The sequence below is a fragment of the Protopterus annectens genome, chromosome 9.part0 (genome assembly GCF_019279795.1).
Source record: "Protopterus annectens isolate FY-2018-M chromosome 9.part0, PAN1.0, whole genome shotgun sequence".
NCBI lineage: Eukaryota > Metazoa > Chordata > Ceratodontiformes > Protopteridae > Protopterus > Protopterus annectens.
The window spans coordinates 1,479,151,258-1,479,177,515 of record NC_056743.1 but is presented as its reverse complement, the minus strand read 5'-3'; the positions used below and the strand labels follow the sequence as shown (position 1 = coordinate 1,479,177,515).

The 26,258-nt window shown below is 47.3% G+C and overlaps 1 protein-coding gene across 5 annotated transcripts in view; it reads right to left on the bottom strand.

Annotated features, from left to right (window-relative positions):
* Positions 1–26,258, bottom strand: part of WIZ (WIZ zinc finger) — a 3,168,750-nt gene that overhangs the window by 1,108,612 nt on the left and 2,033,880 nt on the right. For all 5 annotated transcript variants that reach the window (XM_044084420.1, XM_044084417.1, XM_044084416.1 and 2 more), the window contains one exon: positions 24,109–24,267. In XM_044084420.1, the coding sequence (XP_043940355.1) occupies positions 24,109–24,267 (159 nt within the window). The remainder of the gene's footprint in view (positions 1–24,108; positions 24,268–26,258) is intronic.

Here is a 26,258-nt window from a genome sequence, read left to right as displayed (position 1 = left end):
ATGCCTTTGGCTTAGGGGCCATGTGCCCTGAATACATGTCTGTTGTTAGGGTTTGCCTGGTTGTGGGTAAAGTGAATGGCTGTCCCTTGTTGTGGTGACAGTCCTGTGCCCACCATCGAAACTCCTGTTGCAGGCAGGGAATGAGTGAAATTAATGATTTTAGGCCGTGGCAATGTTGAGTCCAAACACTTTCTAGATACCATTGTAGTTTCCTCATATGCAGTCTTGCATATGGAATTAGCAGAATGCAGGAGGCCATGTAGCCCAGAGCCTGCAGAATTGTTCTTGCAGATAACTGGGTCTTTGTTGCCATGCTTTTGATGTAAGAAGTCAGTTGCCTTTGTCTGGCGTTGAGATAAGCCATCTGGGCAGTTATATTTAAGCTTGCACCCAGGAATATTATCTCTTGAGAGGGTACTAGTTTTGATTTCTTTTCATTTACTGTGTACCCTAGGCAAATTAGTAATCTTTTTACAAACGCCAGATGCTTTAGTAGAATGTCTTTGGTCTCTGCTTGAATAAGGCAGTCGTCCAAGTAGGGATACATTTGAATTTCTCTTTGTCTGCAAAATGCAATTATTGGTGCCAGGCATTTTGTCAAGACCCTGGGCGCAGTAGATAAGCCAAAGGGCAGTGCAGAGAAATGGTAGTGCATTGAGCCAGCTATGAATCTGAGGCATCTTCTGCAAGATTGTTTGATTGGGACATGCAGGTATGCCTCTGAGGTCCAAAGTTACAAGCCAAGCCTTCTAGCCCAACATGGGCAGAAGCTGTTACAGAGTCACCATTTTGAATTTTGGAACATGCAGAAAAGTATTTAGAATAGACAGGTCCAGAAGTGGTCTCCATGCTTTGTCCTTTCTTGGTACTAAGAAAAGTCTTGAGTAGAATCCTTGTCCTTGTTCTTTTGTGGCACTGGCTGAATGGCCCTCATGTCCATGAGAGATGAAACTTGATTTTGTGCCCTTACCCATTGATTGTGTGGCAGGTCTGGCATACCTTTTGCCTTTGGAAGGTTGTGAAAGTGGAACCTGTAGTCCTGAGAGACTATATTTAGGACCCATTTGTCCTGGGTGATAGTGTGCCAATTTTGTGAAAAAAAGTGCTAGCTTTCCCCCTAAGGGTGCTGCCAAAAGAGAAGTGCTTTGCATTGGCAGAGGGAAGTCATTGGGACTGTTTCCTATATGGCTGTGATTTGTCTTCTCCGCTTTTGGAGGTAGAAGCACCCCATTGTTTGGGTCTGTATGAGCCCTGGGGCTGTTGTCTGCCTCTAGGGCGTCTATCTGCCTCTTTGTGGCCTGTCTGACATGGGAAAGGACCAATTCTTAGAAGGCCAGTTCCTGCTAAATCTGGGTGGCTGTACCTGTAAGAAATCCTTCACTGTCTGCATAGATTTAGCTTTATCCTCCATTTTCTTCAACACCTCTTCTGACTTAACACCAGACAAAGTATCATGCTGTAATGGAGCATCCAATAATTTTGCTTTAACATGATCAGGCAGAGTCTGTTCCTTTAACCAAGCATGCCTTCTAATAACAGAACCTGTTACAGCGGCCCTGCAAGAGGCCTCGAGCGAATCATAACCACTTTGAAAGTATGTTTTCCCACTTGTTCAGCTGCATGCAATAAGTCCTGCAATTCCTTGTTCTCAGAACATTCAGAATTTGTCAATATTTTCTGTTAACAGAGACATTAAGTATTGCTGATATTTAAGCATATGAAACTGACAATTTAAAGCCCTTACAGCCAAGGTAGCAGAAGTGTAAACCTTTTCCCCCTATCTGTCCAGTGCCCTAGAATTTCTACCTGAGGGGACATGGTTTTTTGCAGTACCAGCCTTGACCCCTTTGGGACCCTGAGAAATAGTTTCTGGGTCAGCACCAGGGTTTTTATATAGAAATTTATGAGACTCTGGAACCCTGTAGTATCTGTCTGGCTTAACAGGTGCAGGAGGTAAAGAGTCGGGAGACAGGCCAGACTCTGAAAATACATCTACGACGTCTAGAACAGGTGGAATAGCAAGAGGTCTGTGCTGAGGTAGTAAAAGAAAACCTCTGAGCCTTTTCTTAGAATCTGAATAATCTTGGCTCTCCGAGTGGAAATGCTCCCTCATGGTATGCATGGTTTCCCCAAAAGAGTAATCCTCAGGAGGAGAAGCTGAAGGAATAGATTCTTCAGCATCAGAATCCTCATAGGGAGGAATAGAGTATCCCTGTTCTGAAGAGGAGTCAGAGGAAAATGGAAACCTAATCAGAGGAATCATTCAGTATCTTGCCTAGGCCTCTTAACGGGGGGGGGGGGGGGTGGGAACCCCTGATCAAAAGAAGTAGGTCTTCGGCCATTTTGAGCATCTGTTTCTTAGGTATGGAAGTCTGTCCTGGAGAATGCTGTACTTGTTTCCTTGTCTTTAAAACTGTTCTAGTCTTTGATGCTGAAGTTGGCTTGATATAAAGCTGTGTAGGTCTGAAAACAACCTCAGAAGCAGATGCCTGCTCAGCGGCTCCAGACACATCTGAAGGATTCGTTTCCAAAGGCCCAATACCTTGAGTTTCCAGAGGCCTAGCTGTCTCAACGTGGGAGTCGGAGGCAGCCTGTGGCTCTGAGGTAGCGGGTGTCAGGGGCTGCGAAAGTGCCTCACTGAGAACCAGTGAACCGGTGAATGGCCTAGAAGAGGCTTCATCGTCATTTTTGGACCTCGGATTCCTGTCCTTTTCTTTTTCCTTGCTCTTTTTATGAATTCCAGTTGTCGGTTGTTCCGACGGCATTATATAGTTAAACCTTCGGCCAAAGTAACGAAAGGCAAAATCGTACCGACGCTTAGTGCGTTGGTTAAATCTAGCACAAAACCGACAACTAGCTACATCATGGTCAGGGCCTAGGCAAGGAATACAGTAAGAATGAAAATCCTTATGAGGTAATTTGCTTCCCACAAGAAATAGAATTGTAAACTTTTTCTGACATCGGTCTGGAACAAGAAAAAAAGTTTCCCCAACAGGGTACTTAGCTTTATAGAAGACTTCGGATCTGAAATTCAATTTTGAAAATCTCAGGAGTCTGTCGACTGGCATTTGCGAGCTGCTTTTGCTTTGGGCACCGGGCGGCAAGAAAGACTGAAGAAAATTATATCGGTTGCATCTTTTATACCCCTGGCGCACTGACATCAGGGAAGAGGTAACGGCAACAGACGCCGGACCAGGACTTTGGAATTCAGGCCGACTGTGGGTAGCCTGCCAGCAGGATAACCAAAGTGTAATGACTGCAACAGTGAAACACGATGAACATCTAATAGCGCATGTAGCTTGCTTTGAAGCATAGGTATCTTCTGCAAGATTCCCTGATTGGGATGTGCAGGTATGCTTCTTTTAAAACTAGTGTTGCCAACCAGGCATCTTTGCCTAGCATAGGAAGTGATTGAAGAGTCAGCATCTTGAATTTTGAAATCTCCAAACAGGTGTTTAGAGTAGACAGGTCCAGGACAGGACACCATGAATCGTCTTTTCTGGGTACCAGAAAGTCTCTAGTAGAAACCTTGTCCCTTTTCCTCTTCTGGTACCAGTTGAATAGCCTCCATGCTTAAGAGAGAAAGTACTTGTTTTTGGGCCTCTGCCCACTGATTTGGGGGTAGGTCCAGCCACCCGCTTGGCGTTGGCAACATGTGGAAGTGAAATCTGTATCCTGGGACACTATATTTAAAACACGTTTGCCCTGGGTAATGAGTTCCAGTTCTTTGCATGAACAGTAGTCTTTCTCCACCAAAGGGGCAGTCAGTTGATAAGTGTTTGGAAATTTTAAAAGGAAGTCATTGAGACAGTTTACCATACGGGGGAGTCTTGTTACTCCCAGATTTGAAAGTGGAGGCCCCCCACTGCTTAGTCCTGTGTGTCCCCTGGGACTGAAACCTGGGATTTTTGCTGTGTCTGGGTTTGGCTTGAGAAGACCTGGAAGGGGCTGGAAAGGACCAATTCTTAGAGGGCCAGTGCCTACTAAATCTCAGAGGCCGAACTTGTAAGAAATCTTGTTTGCATAGATTTAGCTTTATCTTCCATCTTTTTAAGAACTTCCTCAGCCTTGTTGCCAAATAGGTGGTCCTGATTTAAGGGAGCATCCAACAATTTAACTTTAACATGATCAGGCAAAAATTGCTCCTTAAGCCAAGCATGCCTTCTGAGCACAGACCCTGTAACAGCAGCCCTGCAAGAGACCTCTAAAGCATCAAAACCACATTGCAAAGTATGTTTTCCAACTTGTTCAGCAGAATGCATTAAATTCTGTATTTTATTTTCCGCACAGTCTGGAATCAACATCATTTTCTGTTTAAGCAACCCAATAACATGTTGCTGATACTTTCTAACATAGGAAACTGGCAGTTTAAGGCCCTAATGGCCAAGCCTGCAGAAGTATAAACCCTTCTTACCCCATCTATCCAGTGCTCTGGAGTCTCTATCAGAAGGGGTAGGATTTTTAGCAGTACAAGCCTTAATGCCCTTGGGGCCTTGTGAAATAGTCTCTGGATCCACAATAGGAATTTTAAAAAGAAACTTGTGAGACTCGGGGACCCTGTAATAATCGGTCACGTTTTCTGGGAGCACGAGGCAAGGAATCAGGGTCCAAACTAGATTCCAAAAAAAGCAACAACAACGTCTAGTACAGGAGGAATAGCTAAAGGCCTATGCTGAGGTAGGAGTAAGTAATCTCCAAGCCTCTTTTTTGAATAAGAAAAATCCTGGCTTTCCCAGTGGAAATGCTCCCTTAAAGTATGTAAGGTTTCCCCAAAAGAAAAATCCTCTGGAGGGGAAGCAGAGGGAATGGAGTGCTCTGCGTCAGAATCCTCATAAGTAGATAAGGGCAAATCCAGATCATCAGAAGAATCAGAAAAAACAGAATGCTGGTCAGAAGATTCATAAACAACTTCAGTCCTAGGCCTCTTAGAAGGGGGGGGGGGGGTTGGCTACCCCGGATTACAGTTATTAGATCTTCAGCCATTCTTATTTGTTTTTTAGGTATAGAGGCCTGAACATGTGGCCTGGGCATTGTTTTTTTAGGCATGGTATGAGATTTAGGCCTAAGCGAAGGAGGCGGCATCTGTTTTACATGCAGGCCTGTAGGCCTGAATACACCCTCAGAAGCCGGTGGCTGCACAGCGGCTCCGGATCCATCCGAGGTAGAGACATCCGCGGGTTCCATAGTTGAAGCATCTTGCGGCATACCGGACTTAGAATGGGTCTCAGTATGGGCCTGTGAATCAGAAGTAGCTGGTATCAGGGACTGCGAAATCGCCTCACTGAGTACTGGCAAACTGGCGACTGGCTTAGGAGAAGCGTCGGCAGTTTTGGACCTCAGCGGCCTGTCTCTATCTTTGCATTTTTTCGGAATCCCAGTAGTCAGATGGCCAACAGACGACATTTCAGGATAATTAAACAGAGAACCGAAACATTTAGAGGCAAAAATATACAGACGGACAGTGCGTCGATTAAATAAAGCACAAAACCTACAGCAAGGTACATCGTGGGTCAGGGCCTAGGCAAGGAATACAGTACGAATGAAAAGCTTTATGAAGTATTTGCTTTCCACAAGTAATACAATTATTAACTTTTACTGACATCAGTAAGGAGCAAGAAAAAGTTTCCCCAACGGGGTACTTGGCTTTAGTTGAAGACTTCAGTTCTGCAACTCGAAAACGAAAATTTCAGGAGTCGGTTGACCAGCACTTACAGCTGCTTCTGCTTTGGGCAACGCACGGCAAAAAAGACTGATGTAATGGTGTCGGCTGCATGTTTTATACCCCTGACAACCTGACATCATGGAAGGGACAGCAACCGATGCAGGACCCAAGACTTTGTTAATCAGGCCAACTGAGGGCTACCTGCAAGCAGATAACCCAAATGTAATGGCTGCAACAGTGAAACACGAAGAACATCTGGAGCAGCCAAGCAGTAAGCTTCAGACTGACCAGGTCTGGGTGAGGGACCCTCGAGGGGTGCGAGATGAGATCCGGTATCAGATCCAAGATCCATGGAGGAACTATCAGATGAGACCAGATGAAGGGAAACCAGTTTCCCTGGCAAGGCCAGAATGGGGCAATGAGGAGTACTTTGCTCCCCAACCTGCCAGCCTTCTAGAGGAATTTTGGTACAAGAGGTAACGGGGGGCTAAGCATGGACCAGAGCGTCCTGTGGGATTCCCCCTGTGGGGGTATCAGAGCGAAGAACTTGCTGCACTTTGCATTGGAGGGAGATGCGAAGAGATCATAGCAAGACCGACCACACTCTAGGAAGACCTTCTCCGCTACAGAAGGATTCAGAGACCACTCGTAAGGCATCAGAACAGTTCTGCTCAGTTTGTCCGCCAGTATGTTGGATCGACTCGGAATGTGCGTTGTTACCAGTAATCGAATGGTGGAGATCGTCGACTCGGAATGTGCGTTGTTACCAGTAATCGAATGGTGGAGATCGCCCATTCTCACACTCTCATAGCCTCGTGACAAAGAGGTAAGATCTCAAAGAGGTAAGATCTGGTTCCTCCTGGTTTGTTGATGTACCACACCACTGACATGTCGGCTGAACTGCAATGGTTCCCAGAGGAAGAAAGGCATGAAGGGCCTGCAACGACAAAAGGACCAACCTCATCTCTAGAACAGTGATATACAAAGAGGTTTCGTTCAGGGAACATGTGCCTTGGACTGTCCTGCCTGAGCAATGCCCCCCCCCCCACCCTAGTTGGGAGGCATCAGTGGTCACTGCGGATTGGGGAGTGGGAGGAATAAATGTTCGCCCCTCTAATAGTTCTGAGGAGCGTATCCACCAGAGAAGGGACTTCCTGCAAGCGTTGCTTATATGAATTGGATGCAACAACGGAAAATCTAATAATGGACCGCCAGTGTCCACTGTAGTACCCGCATATGCAGACAAGCACAGGGAAGAGGAGTAATGGTGGCTGCCATGGAACCTAGGGCTCGTAATACTTCCTTTGCTGAAGGAATATGAGACTGAAAAACCATGGACACATGGAGTCTTAAGCTTCCAACTCTCTCTGGAGTTAGACAAATTTTGGTTTACAATGTATCTATCCTTGCTCCAATGTAGTTCAAAACCTGGACTGGATCTAGAGAAGACCAGGATGCGCTGATTGTGATTCCCAGAAAGTCTGACAGTTTCAGAAAATAGCCCCTGGCCTGAAAGTAAATGTTTGGTGGGAGCAGCAAGGAGCCAATCGTCCAGGTATGGAAAGACATGTATTCCCTAGAGCCTCAGGTGAGCTTCTACTACTGCCATAACCTTGGTGAACACCCTGGGGGCTGTGGTGAGACCGAAGGGTCGGGCACGAAACAGATAATTACTGGCCCCTAGCCGAAAGTGAAAAAACCTCCTGGAGCGTCTGCGCATCTTTATATGGTAGTGTGTGTCCTGGAGGTCTATGGAGCACAGTCATTCTCCTGCAGGTAAAGGCAGGATGGATTGTAAATATAACCATCCGTAACTTTTCTTTGGCAACTGACAGGTTCAGGGTGGAAAGATCCGGAATCTGTCTTAGGTCCCTCGTCCGTCTTTTTTGGCACCAAAAAGAACCTGGAATAGACACCCGATCTGGACTGATCTCGGGGGATGGACTGAATGACTATTGTTTTAGCACCTTGTCAATTTCAAGCTCTGCCACCTCCTTTTGCGCGGGTGGAATGTCTGGGAGGTGTTTTGGGATAATGAGAGGAACAAAGGGGATGGTATAACCTCTGGATATGTGAAGCATCCAACAGTCTGTTGATACTGACTCCCATACCATCAGGTGCAATGAAAGACGACCCCAGACTGCCTCCAAGAAAAGTTGGCAACACCTCAAGATTGCTGAGCAGGCCTGTCCGAGAATGGTTCTCAAAACCCGAAATTTCTCTGACCTCTTCTGCCTCTGGGCCACCGTCTATCTGGTCCCCCTCTGCCTCTGGAGGAAGTTGAGTCCTGAGTGTCCAGAGAATACTGAGACTTCCACAACCACATCTTCTTTTGCCCCCACTGATTCCTGGAAAGTGAATTTTGAGGGTTCGAGAAGTGGATCCCAAGGGCAGACAGTGTCTTCCCATCCTTTTCACTCTGGACCAACGTCTCACAAACAGTCTTCCCAAACAAAGAAGAACGGTCATAAGGGGCATTTGTGAAGGACGCCTTAAAGGGTTCCTTGAACTGACACAGCGAGCCAGTCGTGTCACCTTATGGCAACGCCAGACCCTACTGCCCTTACCGCTCCCTCAGTGGCACGTGAAAGGAGATGCATGGACGTATTAGAAACTGCTTTGAGAGTGGCCATTCGCATGGAGAATATACACTTATCCTCCGGTGACATGGACTCCGGGGGCAACCCAGTTAGCTCCCTGACGATGTCGCTCTGCAATCAAGTGACATAGGCCAAATACTTATCAGCACCCTTACAGAAAAGGTGGCTGAAGCATACACCCGCTTTCCTAGATGATCCACTGTCCTGGACTCTTGGTCAGGAGTATCGTAGAACTTTCCTGAGCTAGTTCTTTCTTGGTGGCAGCTGCTACCACCATAGTGTCTACTGGGGACCCCTTGTTCCAGCTGGGCCTATCCGCAGGACGACTCAATCGTCTGGACGCTTCAGAATTGGATCCACAATGTCCTGTTCCTTCCATGCCCTGGTGGTAATGAGATCCCCCAAAGGATCCACGGGGGGGGGCACCCAAGAAGTAGATGGGCCCGTGCTGAACACCTCCAGAAACACAGACTCGCCCGAGGAAGGCTTCGGGGTGGACCAACAACCCCGCTGGTGCAGGATTTCCATGCGGTCTCAAAAGGAGACATTGTTGGGAGGGGGGTGATCTGGGGGAATTTTACTTCGGTGGGCGTCCCCGGAGAAGACTCAAACCACCTGTTGTTCCTCGAGGGGAACAGTCTGGGGCACATCGAGCACGGGCTGTCACTGATTGGGCAAAATGGCAGAAGTCGCACCCAGAGCAGAGGGTGTCGGGGAGGAACCCAAGGAGATGGTCAGGGGCTTCGATCCACTGGAAAGAACCCTTTCCTCCACCACGTCAAAAGTCAAGGGAGAAAGAGCTTCCCGGGAAGCTAATAAAGAAGCTTCACTCCCCGGATCCCACGGGGGGAACGGAGCAGAGATACCAAGGAAAAGGCAGTGACCCCACAAAGTCGGTGCCATCAGAGAAAAACCCAACCCCTCGGATCAGAATCCCAGGCTTCAGCTCAGACAGCCGCTCTGATCTGAACTAGTCGAGTTCGACGTGCTCAGGTCAACAGTCGGCGTCGAGGTACTCTGTACCATCAGAGCCGCCCCCTGATTCTGGGACCTCTCAGATCAAAAAACTCAGAAACCGTGGGTCGGAGCGGAGAAGGAGTTATCAGGGTGAAAAAGGGAAGCGACCTCCCACGTCCAGAGGGAGAGGGGGCTGGCAAAACCCTCATCTGAATGTGGGTGTAAATAAACCTTCACATCATTTTGTCCAAGTCTGCCTCACTCAAGCTTCTGGTGGAGCACAACAAGGCCAGCCACTAGCCCGGAGAGCCAATGTACTGAGGCCCTGGAAGAAAGTCTAGGCTCCTCCGGCTCCGGTGAAAATCTGGGCGAGTGGAACAGAGGAGTGCTAGGCCTGGACACCCTTAGTTGTTTATGAGGAGGACCCGCCAGATCCAACCGGTCCGGGGATCTCCTCCTCCCTTTATCTTCCTTTAGGGCCTTGGGGTTAAACTCCGCGCAAATAGTACAGGCAGTAGAAAGATGGGGAACCTCCAAACAAACCACAAAGTGTGGCCATTTGCCAGAGACAACTTGTGGCTACACACTGCACTTTCAAAACACCAGCTTCTGCTGATCAGCCATGACAAGGCACAAGGGTCCTAACCTGCCTGACCACACACACACACACTCACCCAAACTGATTAATAAGGAGAGGGAAGGATGGAGGAAGGCACTACACTGAGTAAAGAAACTGAACTTTTTTTTTTTAATGTGACGCAACAGCAAAAGGGTAGGTAAGGCAAAGGAAAGGAAACTTACCCAACACTATCCGAAGAGAGTACAAACACCCCAGAAAACTATATTATACCATGATCCCCCCAAAACGTGCACGCTGATTGGCCAGCGTGCCCGTTGTAAATCGAGTTATACTAATGGAAAAAGGTCCGTCGCCGGACTTTTTCCATTAGTATAACTGCTTTTTTTAACACTGTTCGCTATGTTAAATGGGTTTAACATAGACAGCTTTAAAATAAGCAACGGAGATCTCAGTTGCTTATTTTAAAGCTGTCTCGCCATGTTAAACCCATTTAACATAGCGAGCAGTGTTTAAAAAGCAACGGAGAAAGCAAGATCTCCGTTGCTTTTAGTCTCGCTATGTTAAATGAGTTTAACATAGCGAGACAGTTAAAATAAGCAACGGAGATGTCCGCTGCTTATTTTAAATGTCTCGCTATGTTAAACTCATTTAACATAGCGAGACACAAAAGCAACGGAGATCTTGCTTTCTCCGTTGCTTTTGCAACTCTGATGTACCGCGCAGGCGCCGCAGTACATCAGAACCGCCGGATGCCAGACATCTGCGGAAGGGCAGTAAACAGGCATTATATATGCCATTATTTAAGAAAAGTAACAGTTTCTTTTCTTAAATAATGTCATGATATAGCAATAACCACTTCTGGTAATGCTAATTTACCCACGGTTGTTTTTGGTCCCTCGGCCGCCTCAGGACCAAACCATGCCAACCGTGGGTAAATTTAGCATTACCCACACCCAGGCATGGGTTATTGCTATAATAAACTACTCACCACGCCTGGAGCTCAGAGATCATGATGCTTAGGCAAGCCATGGCAAAAGAGATCTGAGGGTAGGAAGGAGATGGAGGGGTATTATGGGTAAGGAGAGGAGCTTGGAGCAGATGCTGGTGAAGCTGCCTTCTCGGATTTGATCCAAATACCCACAGGTTGATTATCAAATGAATTCAACTACTTCAGATCAATAGTTATGTACTTACCATAACTTGGTATCTGTGCTATCCTGTTTCATTATTCATCACGTCTGGGTCTTGGATACGATCTCTGATCCGATACTTTACAGAGTAGATTCAAGGCTCAACCTTCTCCCATCTCAGATATTCTCTTTCTACCTTCAAACCCTCAGATCAAGTTTGCTAACCAAGGAAGGAAAAAAACACTCTGCCACATGACTAACCAACTAGGCAAAGATAACAGCAACAGGACAGCGAGGGGCAGTAGCTCAAGGCCCTGAAGCTTCACCTTCTCCTGAACCACCAGAAACATGTAAGGGGGCAGGGGGGTGGGAAGTGATGAATAATGAAACAGGATAAACACAGATACCAAGTTATAATAAGTACATAACTATTTATCTGATATTACCCATTTCAATAATTCATCATGTCAGGGTCAGAATCCCCAGTTACAAAAAACCCTGGGTGGCCCTTAAGGAGGACTTGCATGAGCACTGTGGAACCGAAGGCTCGTCTGCTTCTGGAGACCATATCCAGTTTATGAGTGGCAAATGTATGAGGAGTGGATCAAGTGGCTGCAGCACAAATCTCATCTAAGGACATCCTGGCAGAGAAGGCCAAAATAGCCACTGACCTAAGAGAAAGTACCTTAGGTGGACGAGATGGCGCTATGTTTCTCAGAGTAAACAGAGAAATACAACTAGAGAACCATTTAGAAATAGTCAATTTAGATACCACTTGGCCACACCTATTCAAGAAAAGTCACAAAGAACTGTTCAGAGTTTCTGAAGGATTTAGTCCTATGCAAATAAAATTTCAGCTATGTATGACCAAGGTATGAAAAACGTATTCGCCCTTAATGGAGTGATTTGGAAAGAAAACAGGCAACTGGATATCCTGGTTGAGATTTTTCAGTAGCTACGTTAGGCATAAAACAGGGGTTAGTTTGTAAAGTCACCCTGTCCTTGTGGAAAACAATACATGGACATTAAGATGATTAGGCCTGCAATTCAGAAACACTCTTGGCTGAAGTAACAGCTACCACAAAGGCAGTCTTCCATGAAAGAAATCTGAGAAAACAAGAATGAGCAGGCTCAAAGGGCCTTTGGGTGAGTGACTGCAGCATCAATGTCAAATCCCAGGAGTGGGATCTTAGACAGGAGGCCTGAGAAGAAAGATGCCCTTCATAAAAGGTCTTACATAGCCTAGAGGAGAAAGTGGGCCCAATATTGACATAATTAGATATGGTTGCCAACCGCAGCTTGACAGCCTCCTAAAAAAGGGATGCTAGGAGGAGGATATCTGGTAAAGGGGTTGAGAAAGGGTCAAAGTTCCATTCCACTGCCCAAAAGGAAAAATCCTTCTACTTACTACAGTAGACCTTTTGAGCAGAAGGGCCTCTGCGAGGCCAGTATAAATTTTCCTGACTGGAGAAGCAAGCATGGACTGCTTTAATATGACAGGAAGTGGAGAAACCATATGGTCAACGTATGACCAAAGAATGGGCGGTTGTTCTTAAGGGTGAGAGATGAGATTCAGAACGGGATCCAGTATTCAGGGGGGGTACTTAAGATGAGACCTGAGGAAGGGGACCCACACCTGACGAGGCCAGAAAGGAGCAATGAGAATCACGGAACTTCACAGCCTGAAAGCCTTCTGAAGTACTTTGGGGATCAGAAGAAGCGGAGGATATGCATACAAGAGACCCAGGGGCCAATCGTGTAGAAGTGTGTCCCTCAGGGACTCCCCCTCTGGGGCAATCAGGGCAAAGCACCTGTTGCATTTGTTGTTCATCGGGGATGCAAAAAGATCGCAGCAAGGTTGTCCCCAATGGGAGAAAATCTGAGATACCACTGTACAGATTAAAGGACCACTTGTGAAGGGTCAAGATAGACATGCTGAGCTCATCTGCCAGGAAGTTGGACTCCTCAGGTATGTGCATTGTAAGGAGAAAGCAGCTGGAAGAAATTGCTCATTTCCACACTTTCATGGCCTCTCTGCACAACAGGTACAAGCGTGTTACCCCCTTGCTTGTTGATATACCAGACCACAGACATGCTGTCTGAAATGCCACCATTCCCACAGAAAGGCAATCCTGAAAAGCTTACAAGGATAGCAGGACTGCCCTCACCTCTAGAATGTTTATGTGCAATCTGGATGCCCCTTGCCCTGAAAATGACCCCCCCACTCCAATAGGGAAGCCTCCGAGGTAACCGTGGCAAAAGAAAACTGCCTGCCTCAAAGGAGATCCTCCGACTGAAACCACCACTGTAGGTGCCATCTGCAAACAGGAGTCAACAGAATAGCCATGGACAATGGGTGAGACAGAATAGACCACTGCACCACGAGCATCCATTGGAGCACCCGCATATGGTATCTCGCTAGAAGAACGAGGCGAATAGCCAATATGGATTCCCAGTGCTTTCAGAATGAGGTGTGCCTGCAGCAACAGAGACTCCGAAGTGGCCCCAACCGGTTGCATGATCAATTCCACCCTGGGGGGGGGGGGTTGGCAATTCTGCAACCTCTGAGACCATGTCAAAATGAGTCCCAATGAATTTTATGCTTTGCAAAGGCAACAGCTTCGACTTAGTCTGGTTGACAGTAATCCCTAGCATTTTGATGGTTCACAGAAGATAGTGAGTGACAAAAACTAGTCGATGCCTCGTGGGAGCTTGCGAGGAGCCAATCATCCAGGTACGGAAAAACCTGAAATTCCTGAAGGCTCAGGTGAGCTGCTACGACCACTAAGCATTTGGTCAACACCCTGGGGGCTGTGGTGAGACCAAATGGTAGAGCTCTGAACTGAAAGTGATTGGTTCCAATCCAGAAGCACAGGTGCTTCCTGGAGCACTTGCCTACCTTGATATGATAGGTGTCCTGAAGGTCTATACAGCACATCCATTCATCCTTCTGCAACAATGGCAGGATGGACTGAACAGTGACCATCCAGAACTTCAACTGCTTGACAGATCAGCTCAGTTTACTGAAGTCCAGAATCAGACGTAGGTCACCCATCTTTTTTGTCACCGCTAAGAAGCAAGAATAAGTTCTGGATCCTCTTTGTCCTGCTGGGACCACCTGGATTGCTTTTGTTTTTTCCTAGACGTGCCAGCACTTCTTTGGGCTAGTTCTCTCTGACTGGGTGGCGCACTGAGGAGAACCTTCTCGGAAACCGAAGAAGTTGGAAAAAGGGAATGCAATAAATCCTGGATATAATCTTGAGCACCCACTGATAATTTGTTAAAGATGCCCAGGCACTTGAGTGCAATGAATATAGACCCCCAGCTGACTCCAGGGCAGGACAGCCAGGAAATGCCTCAGGGGCACTGAAAAGGTGTCTCAGAGAAAGGTTCTTTGGAGCCCTAATTTTGCGGACCCACTCTGTCCCTAGGGAAGCATCTGCCATTGAATCTCCATGAAGTATCTTGGAAGGAACCCTGCGACTTACGAAACCAGAGCTTCTTACTTCCCCACTAGTTTTTGGAAAAGGACCTTTGGGGAGTAGAAAACTTAATCCCGAACGCCGACAGAGTCTTGCCCTCCTGCTCTCTGGGAGATGAGGTTTCTTTGACAAAGGGTCCGAAGAGCGAGGAACCACTGAATGGGACATTAGTAAAGGACTAATTGAAGGGTCCCAGAAGCCTGCACAACTGCATCCAGGCATGACACCTAATGGCAATGCCTGCACCGGCCGCTAGACAGGTACCCTCCACTGCACTTGAGACCAACCTCATTTGGAACTGGTAACAGAAGAAAGAGTGGTGAGCTTGGGAGACACCTTCTTGAGGTCCTCCGCTGGCATTAACTCTGAAAGAGACTTCGTGAGCTTGGAGACCAGCTCTCTTTGCAGGCCGATAAAATGCGCCAAATAGTTGAGGGCTTTCAGGCCAAAAGTGGCTGAAGCATAAACATGCTTCCCATGTCTGTCAATCGCCCAAGGTTCATGGTTTGGAGGATGGACATTGGAGTTCTGTTCCACCAGCTCCTTTGTGGTTGCAGCCACCACAATAACATTAAATGGCACTCCTTTGCTCCAGTATGCTCTGTCTGTGAGGGGGCTCAAAAAATGTATCTGCTTTCTTAGGAACCAGTTCCACAGTACTGGGTTCCTTCCCACCCTGTGTGCGATAAGATCAATAAACTCTTCCGGGAGGGACCCAGGAAGTAGATGGGTCCATCCCCAATGCAGTCAGGAAAACAGATTCCTCCGAAGATGGGGGCTGGGGAGGACCATCCTTCAACAGATCCAGAACGTCTCCGAAGGAGACATCATCCAGTGGAGATCTGGGAGACTGGTCTCCCTTATCAAAATCTGTAAGGGGGAGTCTAAGTGCCTCCTCTTGCACAGTCTCTTCCAAGGTGGCTCTTTTAAAAGGAGCTCAGGAGAGGACTCTGAACAGTGGAAAACCCCTGGGGTTCTTGATGCCTGGAAGCCATCTCGGAAGGGCTGACCCTGGACAGGATGAATGGGCTCAGGACACCTGACAGTAATGAGCTGTGACATTCCAGGAAAGGAGGGAGGACACTGCTCCAGACTTGGAGAATGTCCGCTTTACCACCCGAAAGGCCGAAGGACTTGAGGAAACCCTATCCCCATCCTGCGCACCCAAAAAACACAAAGGAAGGTGGAGCGGAGACCACCCCATGCCTAGGCCTCTCGGGCAGTACCGTCCCCCAAGCTGTTGAAGGTCGATATGGCCAAATGAAGGGACTCATCCAAAAAATTGGTCCAAAATCCCTCCTAAGGGACATGACACCAACTTCTCTGAGTCCAGACCTGCTCCGGTCTGAAGCTACATGAACAGAGCTAGTCAGGGACTTTGGAGGAACCAGAAAAACTGATATTCCTGGACTGCTCAACATCTCCCTAGGGAAAACCGGGACCTGGGATTCCAAAACCACAGGAATTGGAAGAAAAGACAGTTTTGGAGCCGGGGATCTCTCAGAGCCCAAACAGGCTTGGGACGCCAAAAGGCCCGTCTCTATCTGGGCCCCAAGGCAACTCATCATCCTGTCCATGTCAGGAGGTAAGATGTTCCTGGAGGACATGGAAGAGGCTGAAACAATGAGTGGACTTAGAAGTGGAAGCCCGCCTGGATCCCACCACCACTCTTAGGCATTCCCGATCCGGGGAATAACTCCTGGATCCTTGTAAGGTCCAAACGGGGAGCCTAGAACAACCAAATATGGATCAGATGAACGTGTCAGATCCAAAATCTGTAAATTAGCCTGCCTCAGAGTCAAGGGAATGGAGGTAGGATCCAAGAGTCTCCAATCAGAGGAGGCCTTGGCACCAGAAGATGGATTCTGAATCTTTGGATCCAAAACTGCCGAGATCAACTTCAGATCTGGGATCAGAGTTTCTTGGCAGTTTTTGCAGCCAGCAGATAAGCCCCCAGAGAAGCAGAGGAGGCTTTCCTCAGAGTCCCTGTGGCCACTGTAAGAGGAGGAGCCCAAAACAAAGGGACCCCCTTAAGCAACAGTTTGTTGCTGCGAACCATCAACAACAGAGGATTAAATGCAGCACAAGTGGGCATTCTGCCTCGAGGTGGTTGGACCCCAGGCAATAAATACACTTCTTGTGGGCGTGAGAATTAGGCATCTTATGCCCGCAAGAACATCTTTTAAATCCGGTAGGCTTATCTCTGATATTCCTACCAGGAAGCACACCCACACACAACACCGAGGGAACCAAACCTAATCTGCAAAGCCCCTAAAACTACCAACACGATTGCTACACCAGTAGTAGTGAAACACTTGCCACCTAAAAATAAACACAAGAAAAACCCCAAAAGCTTCCCCTCCCTCAAAAAAAAAACTAACAAAAAGGAAAGGGAACTGCAGAAAGCAAAGGGGAGATAACCGGAGGGGCGTGCCAAGCGCTATAAAGCAAAAAGGGGGGTTGAAGTCTAATGCTCCCCAAGATTTAACCTACCCAATATTTAAGGAAATGGGTCCACTTTATAATTTCGAAAGCCAAAAATAAGAAGTTATGTACCTACCATAACGTTCCATGTTAGTTGTCTTCTCTCGCCTTCTTTCTTGCTTGATGGGTTCGGAGCCGATCCCTCGGCTCCGACTCGGCACTTGCTAAGCTCGAGAGTCACTTTTACCAGCTCGAGGCAGGCCCATATCCCATGATGCAAGGCGGTAAGTACCCAGATCTCGTTTGCTGACAAAGGGCAATAGCACCAAGCATAAAATACTTCCCAAAGGAAGAAAGAAAACTAACAGATGGAAGAAGGACCAGGTCTGAATGGTCTTCAGCATAACAGTTTCTTATAACAAGGTCTGTCCAGGCCAGGGGGAAGGAGGGAGGGTCGCAAGAAAGAAGGCGAGAGAAGACAACTAACATGGAACGTTATGGTAGGTACATAACTTCTTAATGTTAAGTTGTCAATCTCGCCTTCATTCTTGCTTGATGGGACGGCGTCCCTAGCACCTCTATCCTGGGTGGCTCAATGGAACAAACTCTTGAGGACTGTAGAGCCAAAACTGGCTCTGTCCCTGGAGGCCAAGTCCAATTTGTAATGGGAAACAAAAGTGTGAGGAGTGGCCCAAGTGGCGCTGCACAAATAGTGTCTAAAGGAAGTCTAGCTTGAAAAGCTGTAGAAGTAGCTAAGCTCCTAGTTGAATGTGCTTTAGGTTTTTAGCACAGCTGTTTTCCCCTGAGCAGATAAATTTCAGAGATGACCGAAGAAAGCCATCTAGACAAAGTCACTTTAGAAACAGGAAGGCCTTTTTATTATCCGCATAGGAAACAAAAAGTTGATCAGATTTTCTAAATTTTTTGTTCTGTCCAAATAATATCTAAGTTGACGGTGGACATCAAGATAATGTAGCTTTTGTTCAGCTCTATCTGAATAGTTAGGGAAAAATACAGGAGATCAATGGATTGATTCAAATTGTTCTTTGAAGCGACCTTAGGCAAAAAGGTTGGGTTAGTTCTCAAAGATACTCTGTCTTTGTGAAAACCAAATAGGGGTCGAACCGAAGGAGCATGAAGTTCAGACACCCTCCTGGCCGATGTAATAGCCACTAGGAATAAAGTTTTCCAAGAAAGATATTTCAGGGAACAAGAAACAGCTGGCTCGAAGCCGGGAAGAATCAAGGATGTCAGCACTAAATTTAGATCCCACTGAGGAGGAGGATTCCTGATTGGAGGCTTTAGTAGGAAAATTCCTTTCAAGAAGGCCCTGCAGAGCCTATGGGACATAATATTATGATCTGCTATCCCGACATGAAAATTGGAAATAGCAGCCAATTGAACTCTGACTGTGGAAGAAGAGGAGCCTGCATGAAAAATCTCTGCTAAGAAGTCCAGGACTGCCTGAACAGGGGCAGTAAAAGGATCAATATTCTGGGCCTTAGCCCAATAAGAGAAACGTTTCCATTTGCTTGTATAAATCCTCCTGGTAGAGGATTTTAGCGAAGCTACTATGATGTCTCTAACTGGGTTACAGATCAAAGGAAGCCTGGCTAAGGAAGGAAGTGGAGCAACCATGCTGTGAGGTTGAGAGAAGGGATTGACCGGTGCAGCTGACCCGATTGGTGAATCAGAAGATCTGGCACTGGGTCCAGATGCCACGGCTGCACCAAAAGGTGATGATGGAGGAACGGGAACCAAACTTGTCGAGGCCAGTAAGGGGCAATGAGAATCAATTTGGCTCTCAAAACGGTAGCTTTCTGGATCACCTGAGGGATCAGAGGAAATGGAGGGAAGGCATAAAGAAGTCCCTGGGGCCAATCCTGGGTCAGAGCGTCTCTGGGGGGATGGCCTGATAGAGGGAAGAGGCTGAAGAAGTCTGGACATTTGCTGTTTTGGGGAGTAGCAAAAAGATCGCAACATGGACGACCCCATTCCAGAAAAATCTCTTCCGCTATAGATTGCTTGAGAGACCACTCGTGAGGCATGAGAATAGCTCTGCACAATCTGTCCGCTACAATGTTGGTCTTCCCAGGGATATGCGTTGCTACCAGAAACCGATGAGAGGAGATCGCCCATTGCCATAGTCTGAGCGCTTCTCGACACAAGGGGTAGGACTTGGTTCCGCCCTGTTTGTTGATATACCAAACTACAGACATGTTGTCTGTGTGGACTGCAATTGTCCCTACGGGAAGAAAGTCGTTGAGGGCTTGCAACGTTAAAAGCACTGCTCTCATCTCCAGGACATTTATGTGCAGATGGTACTCGAACGGCTGCCACGTCCCATGAACCATCCTGCCCTGATAATGACCCCCCCACCCGATCAGGGAGGCATCCGTGGTGACAGTGGCTATCGGAGATGGGGGTACAAAGTACCTGCCTTGGTGAACCTGAGGCGATGTGATCCACCAAGCAAGATGCTCTTTGCATGTCTGTGTCACCAGAATCTGGTGACGCATTGGAAGTTGCTGGTATGACCATTGTGTGAACAGCATCCACTGAAGAAGGCGCATGTAGAATCGAGCCAGGGGAAGAAGAGTAATGGCCGCAGCCATGAGACCTAATACCTTTAGAACCATTCTGGCCTGTACTTTCTTGCTGGCCAGAATGATCCTGACATGACTCAATGTCTGAAACTCTTTGATCTGTAAGGGTAGCTGACATCCGAACAGTGTTTAAGTTTGCGCCTATGAAGGTAATAGACTGGCAGGGCGATAAGGATGACTTTTCGAAGTTGACTGAGATGCCCAAATGAGAACAAAGGTTTATTGTGTAATCCCTGGCTTGTATAAGCTGATGCCTGGTGGTGGCTGACAGGAGCCAGTCGTCGAGATATGGAAACACCTGGAATCCTTGACGTCTCAGGTGAGCCGTGACCACTGCCATGCATTTGGTGAACACTCTGGGGGCTGTAGTGAGACCAAAGGGCAGGGCTCTGAACTGGAAATGACTGGACCCCAGCTGAAAGCGGAGAAATCTCCTGGAGCGTCTGTGAATTTTGATGTGATAGTACGCATCCTGAAGATCTATTGAGCACATCCAGTTGTCCTTCTGTAAGAAGGGCAGAATTGACTGAAGAGTGACCATTCGGAATCTTGTCTTCCTGACAGACTTGTTGAGTCTGCTGAGATCCAATATTGGTCTCCAGTCTCCCGTCTTTTTGGGGACCAAAAAGAACCTTGAGTAGATTCTGGGCTCTGAATGGTCTATTGTAACTGGCTGAATGGCTCTTTTTTGCAGTAGTTTTGAGACTTCTAACTCTGCAATTTCCCTTAGACCGGGTGGTACATCTGGAAGGGAATTTGAGGAAGGGACTTTCCTCGAAAGGAATTATGTAACCCTTGGATATGATCGACTGTACCCATCTGTCTTGAGTGAGGGAATGCCAGGCTTCTGGGTACAGTGATAATCTTCCCCGACTGCCTCCAAGGAGGGACAGCCGGGCAACATCTCAGGGATGCTGAAAGGGCTTGTCAGAGAGAGGCTCTCTGTTTCCCTGGTTTTCGGACCCCTCTGCCTCTAGAGCGGCGCCTGTTGTTGTTACCCCTCTGCCTCTAGGGGTAAACTGACCACGTGAATCCGGCGTGACTCCTTGGGATTTACGGAACCACATTTTCCCACCTTTCTGTCCTTTGGGATAAGGTCTAGAAGGGGTGGAAAAGCGGACTCCAACAGCAGAAAGAGTCTTGCCGTCCTGTTCGCACCTGGTCAAGGTTTCCTTCACCTGAGGGCCAAACAAAGCTGACCCATCAAAGGGAGAATTTGTGAAGGACGCCTTAAAGGGATCCGCAAAATCACATAGCCGCATCCAGGCTTGGCGTCTAAGAGCCACACCTGTACCTGCGGCTCTACTCGCTCCATCTGCAGCATAAGATATTAGCCGCATGGAGGAGTTTGCAATGGAATTGAGGGTTCCTAGCTGCGAAGCAATTTTTCTTGAGCCCCTGCAGCTGTAGGATCCTGAACTACTTCACCCAGCTCCTTAAGGATATCCCTCTGGAGTCTGGTGAGGTGACAAAGGTAATTCAGCGAGCATAGCAAAGGTCGCTGAGGAAAACATCCGCTGCATCCTATCCATGGTCCTAGAGTCCTTATTAGGAGGATGGACGGCACGGAAGGATCTGCAAGTTCCTTTTGGTGGCCACAGCCACCACCATGGCATCAGCGGGACACCCTTAGTGAGGAATTGCTTGTCACAGGGCAGTGATAAATTTTGAAGGCCTCCTAGGGACTGGCTCTACAGAGTCAGGAGCTGCCCACGCCTTCGTGCAATAACCTGCATAAGGGGGTCGAAGGCGGAGACACCCAGGAGGTGGAGGGCCGAGATCCAAACGCCTCTAGGTATACTGACTCATCCTCAGAGGGATTGTTGGTGGGCCAGTTTCCCCTCTGTTTAAGGAGTTCTAGAATGTCTGAGAAGGAGACATCCTCAGAGGGGGATCTAGGGGATCCCTCTGACTCATCAAAGTCAGTATCCGAAGTGACAGACTCGGGGAGTCTACATGCTTCCTCTTACATGTCCTCTTCCTAGGAGGATCTCCCGAAACATCAGGAGAATCCTCGGAAGAGGGGAAATTCCCAATGGGGAAACCTGAGGCGGAGGATCTCTGGGTCCTGTAGCAAGAGAAGTGGCAGAGATGTCAACAGGTACTATAGAGGGAGGAGCTACGGGAACAGACTGCTGACTGATACCAGTGGACAGTACACTCTTCATCACCACGAATGCACTCCACCCAGGCAGGTCCGAGAGAACCCGCTCCAAGAGCTAGGAACTCCAGGGACCACCGAAGGGAAGTCTCCGAGGCAGATGTCGGAGCCGAGCTCACCAAGGCCGAGGCTCCAAGGGGAAGAGCGGGTTCGGACAAGGGTCCGATGCCACTCACCCCTCGGAGGAGACCATGGAAGCCCGACCACCGAATCCCTCTAAGGAAGGTCTCAAGAGGAGATAAGAGTAGAGGCTGAAGGAACAGAAGGGGTATCCGTCCTCCAGCCGTAGCAGTAACCATTCCGAAGACTCCAACTCCAAGCTCTGGGGTAGAGTTGAAGGAGGAACTGTAACGGGGTGTGGACCAACAGTCGTCTGTTGAGACGGACTATGTAACATTTGGGCCAGTACCTGTGACTTAAGTAATCTACTGACCACTCTCTCTAGGTCATGATCTGACAGTCTGGATGACCTTGAAGATCGGCTCCGATGGCTCCGTTCCGAAAGGAGAGGTGAAGCCGGAGCCGACAGTATCGGCTCCAAGGAAGGAGACCTCGACCTCTTCCTGGAATGAGCCATCGGAACCGATACTATAGATCCTGTCGGAGCCGAAGACTTATCGGAGCAGACAGGAAGCCTCGATGCATCGGCTCCAGCCGGAGCCGATACAGCCACCAAAGTAACGGTGTCGGAGCCGATCGGAGCCGACACCGATGCCTGTGCCACATGGGTGTCGGAACCGATCGGAGCCGACACCGAAGTGGTCGATACAGATTCGGCACCGATAGCCATCGGTGCCGAAGGTTTTGTCAAGCCAGAATCGGCTCCAGCCGGAGCCGATCTCAACTCTGAACGAGTCGGAGCCGAGGCCGCAGGCTTAGACACAGAAGCCTGGGCCTTGGAAGATTTAGCTGATTTAGATGGAGCCGACTTAGCCGGAGAGCCCTCCGGCTTAAGAAGGCCCCTAAGGATCAGCTTGTTGCGTCTTTCCTGCAGGACTCTCTGGCTGAAGGAATGACAAATAGCACAGGAGTCCTGCAGGTGAAGAGGCCCCAGGCAATACAGGCAAGAAGTGTGACCGTCTGTCAGAGACATCTTCTGACAGCACGAGTCACACTTCTTAAAACCTGAGACCCTCTCCTTTGACATGGTGCTTTACAAAAACACACACACACACACACACCAGTCAAAAAATTAACTTAAATAAAATACCAAAAGGTATTTCTATAAACAAACACACACACCCTAACAGGGAGGGGATGGGATGGGTAAAGTTTGACTAAAATAAATTAGAAAAGACAGGGAATTTCTGTCACAAAATGTAAATAATTAACTAATAACTAATAATTAAGGTTTTTTTAAGAAAAAGGGGCTTAATATCCAAAAAAGTGAATCACTTACCAGGAGCTGGTAAAAGGAGGACCTCATAAGCGAAGCGGCAAATGAGATCTGGGTACTTACCGCCTTGCATCATGGGATATGGGGCTGCCTCGAGCTGGTAAAAGTGACTCTCGAGCTTAGCAAGTGCCGAGTCGGAGCCGAGGGATCGGCTCCGAACCCATCAAGCAAGAATGAAGGCGAGATTGGCAACTTAACATTCTTGAGTTTTGATACATCAAACTCAAAACATCGAGATTTTGGAATCTTGAAACTACAATGTGGTGGGAAAAAAAAAAAAGGAAAACTAATTAAAACAATGATTTTGCAGGGGGCAAGCCCCCCCCTGCACCCCCATACCCCTGCAACTTACATATACCAATTCAGAGATAGCACTACAGTGAAGAGAATGGTAAGCGTAACGGGAGCATTACCATTCTCTTCACTGTAGTGAAATCTCTGAGATGGTATATTTAAGTTGCAGGGAAGCTTGCCCTCCTGCAAAAACATTGTTTTAGTTAGCTTTTTTTTTATTTATTTATTTTTTTTTGCGCAACACTTTGCAGTTTCTAGATTTCAAAATCTCGATTTGAGAGTTTGATGTATCAAAACTCGAGATTTTGAGCTTTCGAAATTACAAAGTGGACCCAAGGAAATATAGAACTTAACTGACCAAAGTCCAAGAAAACAACCATTAACAACGCTGCGAGCCAGGAATCACATCTACAGCAAAAGATAGCAAACGAGATCTTGGGGTTTGAAGGTAGAAAGGGATATGGGAGATTGGAGTAGCTAAAGCCTTGAATCTACTCTGTAAAGTGCCATATCGGATTAGACATCGGATCCAAGGCCCAGATGTGATGAATAATGAAATGGATAACATCAGAAGAGTCTATGAAAGGGAGGTAAACAAATACACAAGTATCCAAGATGCCTGCACTGAAACACTGTGACTCACAGAAAAAAGAAAGCAGCAGCAGTAGTGGGAAGAAAAAAAAAAAAAAACTCCATTTTGACCTGAACACATCTATCACTAAGACAGCACCAAAACTGTCTTCTGTGGAATGCAAGACAATGAAGCATGACTGGGAGTTACAAGTTTTATAATTAAAATACACTCTTAAAACTTACGCTTGTCTTCTGGGTCAGTTTTGTTTGCCTGCAGTTCAGATGAAGGCTTACTTCCATCTGTTGAATGGTCTAGTTCCGGCTGTGGGGACATGGTGTTTCTCTTCAAGTTAGATGTGGATCCAACCTCACAGGCCACTTCATCATCTTCTGCGTCCATCACTAAAAAAAAAAGTTAGCATAATAAAAGGAATTACAAAATTGTCTGCAAAAACAAACTGGAAACAGTACCCTTAATTAAATAAGAAGGTAAGAGGAATCGGTTCAAGGACTCTCAACCACAATCCAGACCCAAAGACAAAAGAACAGTCTGGAGTAATAAGCATATAACGTAATTGGAAATACAATGGAAACATTATTAAACTAATACCTGGTACACAGCAAAGCATCTCAGTTGCTAGAAAGCCACTCAGATAAGGTAAAACTTTTAGTTATGTACTTACCATAACTTCGGATGTATGGGATCCATCTCACCTACATTCATAACTGATGGGTTCGGAGCTGATCCATCGGCTCCGACTCGGCCACTATATAGTAGAACGAAGTCTCTAATTGGCTGGGCTACCCCTTATCCCAGAATGCACCATGACTGTTTCCCCAGATCTTGTTTGTTCGCTTTCAAACCTACATCCAGACACAGAGACATACCAGCAACTGTAACAAACTAAAGTCCTTCAAGAGAAAAACTCAGTAAGTAGCAACATTCCCTCTAAATCCAATGGGAAGGGGGAAGGAGGGAGTGCATTATGAATGTAGGCGAGATGGATCCCATACATCCGAAGTTATGGTAAGTACATAACTAAAAGATGTAATGGGATCCTATCTCGCCTACATTCATAACTGATGCGACAGCGTCCCTAGCACCTAAATCCCGGGCGGCTCATTGGAAAACACTCCTGAGAACTGTGGAACCAAAAGAAGCTCTACCCCGAGAAGCCACATCTATCTTGTAATGAGAAATGAAGGTGTGCGGAGAAGTCCAGGTAGCAGCCGCACAGATTATCATCTATCGATAATTTAGAGTGGAATGCTACAGAAGTCGCCATTGCCCTGGTAGAATGAGCCCTGACTTGGAAAGGTAGCTCTTTGCCGGACCGTAAATAAATGAAGGAGATGCAATCTTTAATCCATTTGGCTATGGTGGTTTTAGCCACCGGTTGAGCCAACCTATTTTCCGCAAAGGACACAAACAGCTGATCTGACTTTCGTGTCTGATTGGTCCTACTTAAATAAAAACGCAGTTGCCTGTGAACATCCAACTGATGGAAAATATATTCTGTGCTATTGGAGAATTTGGGAAAAAAAACACAGGGAGCTCCAAGGATTGTTGAATGCATAAGGGGGATGCTACCTTGGGCAAGAAAGAGGGATTTAACTTGAGGGACACTCTGTCTTTGTGAAAGGTCAAATAAGGAGGATTAGAACAGAGAGCCTGAAGCTCTGAAACCCGCTTGGCAGAGGTTATTGCCACCAAAATGGCGGTTTTCCCAAGATAGAAATTTTATATCACAAGTAGCTGCTGGTTCAAAGGGGCGGGCAGTTAAAGAAGCTAGAACCATATTCAGGTCCCAAGGGGGCACAGGATGGGCTATTGGGGGCCGAAGGAGCCACGCTCCTTTAAGGAAAGATTTGCAACGCCTGTTTGCCATTAAGGAAGGCTCAAAGGAGACATGAAAATTAGAGATAGCCGCTAGTTGGACTTTAATTGTGGAAACTGAAGAGCCCAAATAAAACAAAGAAGCCAGGAATTCTAAAACCTGAGGCACTGGAGCAGTAAGGGGATCTATACCTCGTTGCTGGCCCCAAAGAGCAAACCTCTTCCACTTGCTGGAATACAGTTTAATAGTGGAAGGTTTGTGAGAAGAGGACAAAATGTGGATGACGTCTGGAGAAAAAGAGTTTTCTAACTAAGGTTGGAAGTGGAGTAACCAAGCGGCCAACCTCAAGGACCCGAGGGATGGGTGAGACTGTCCCGACTGATGAGTCAACAGGTCGGGCACCAGGTCCAGAAACCATGGGCCCTCCACCGCATACCTCAGAAGGAAGGGGAACCAAACCTAACGAGGCCAGTGTGGAGCGATCAAAATCATGTCGCTTCCTAGATGAATCGCCTTCTGAATCACCTTCGGGAGAAGGGGAACCGGAGGAAAGGC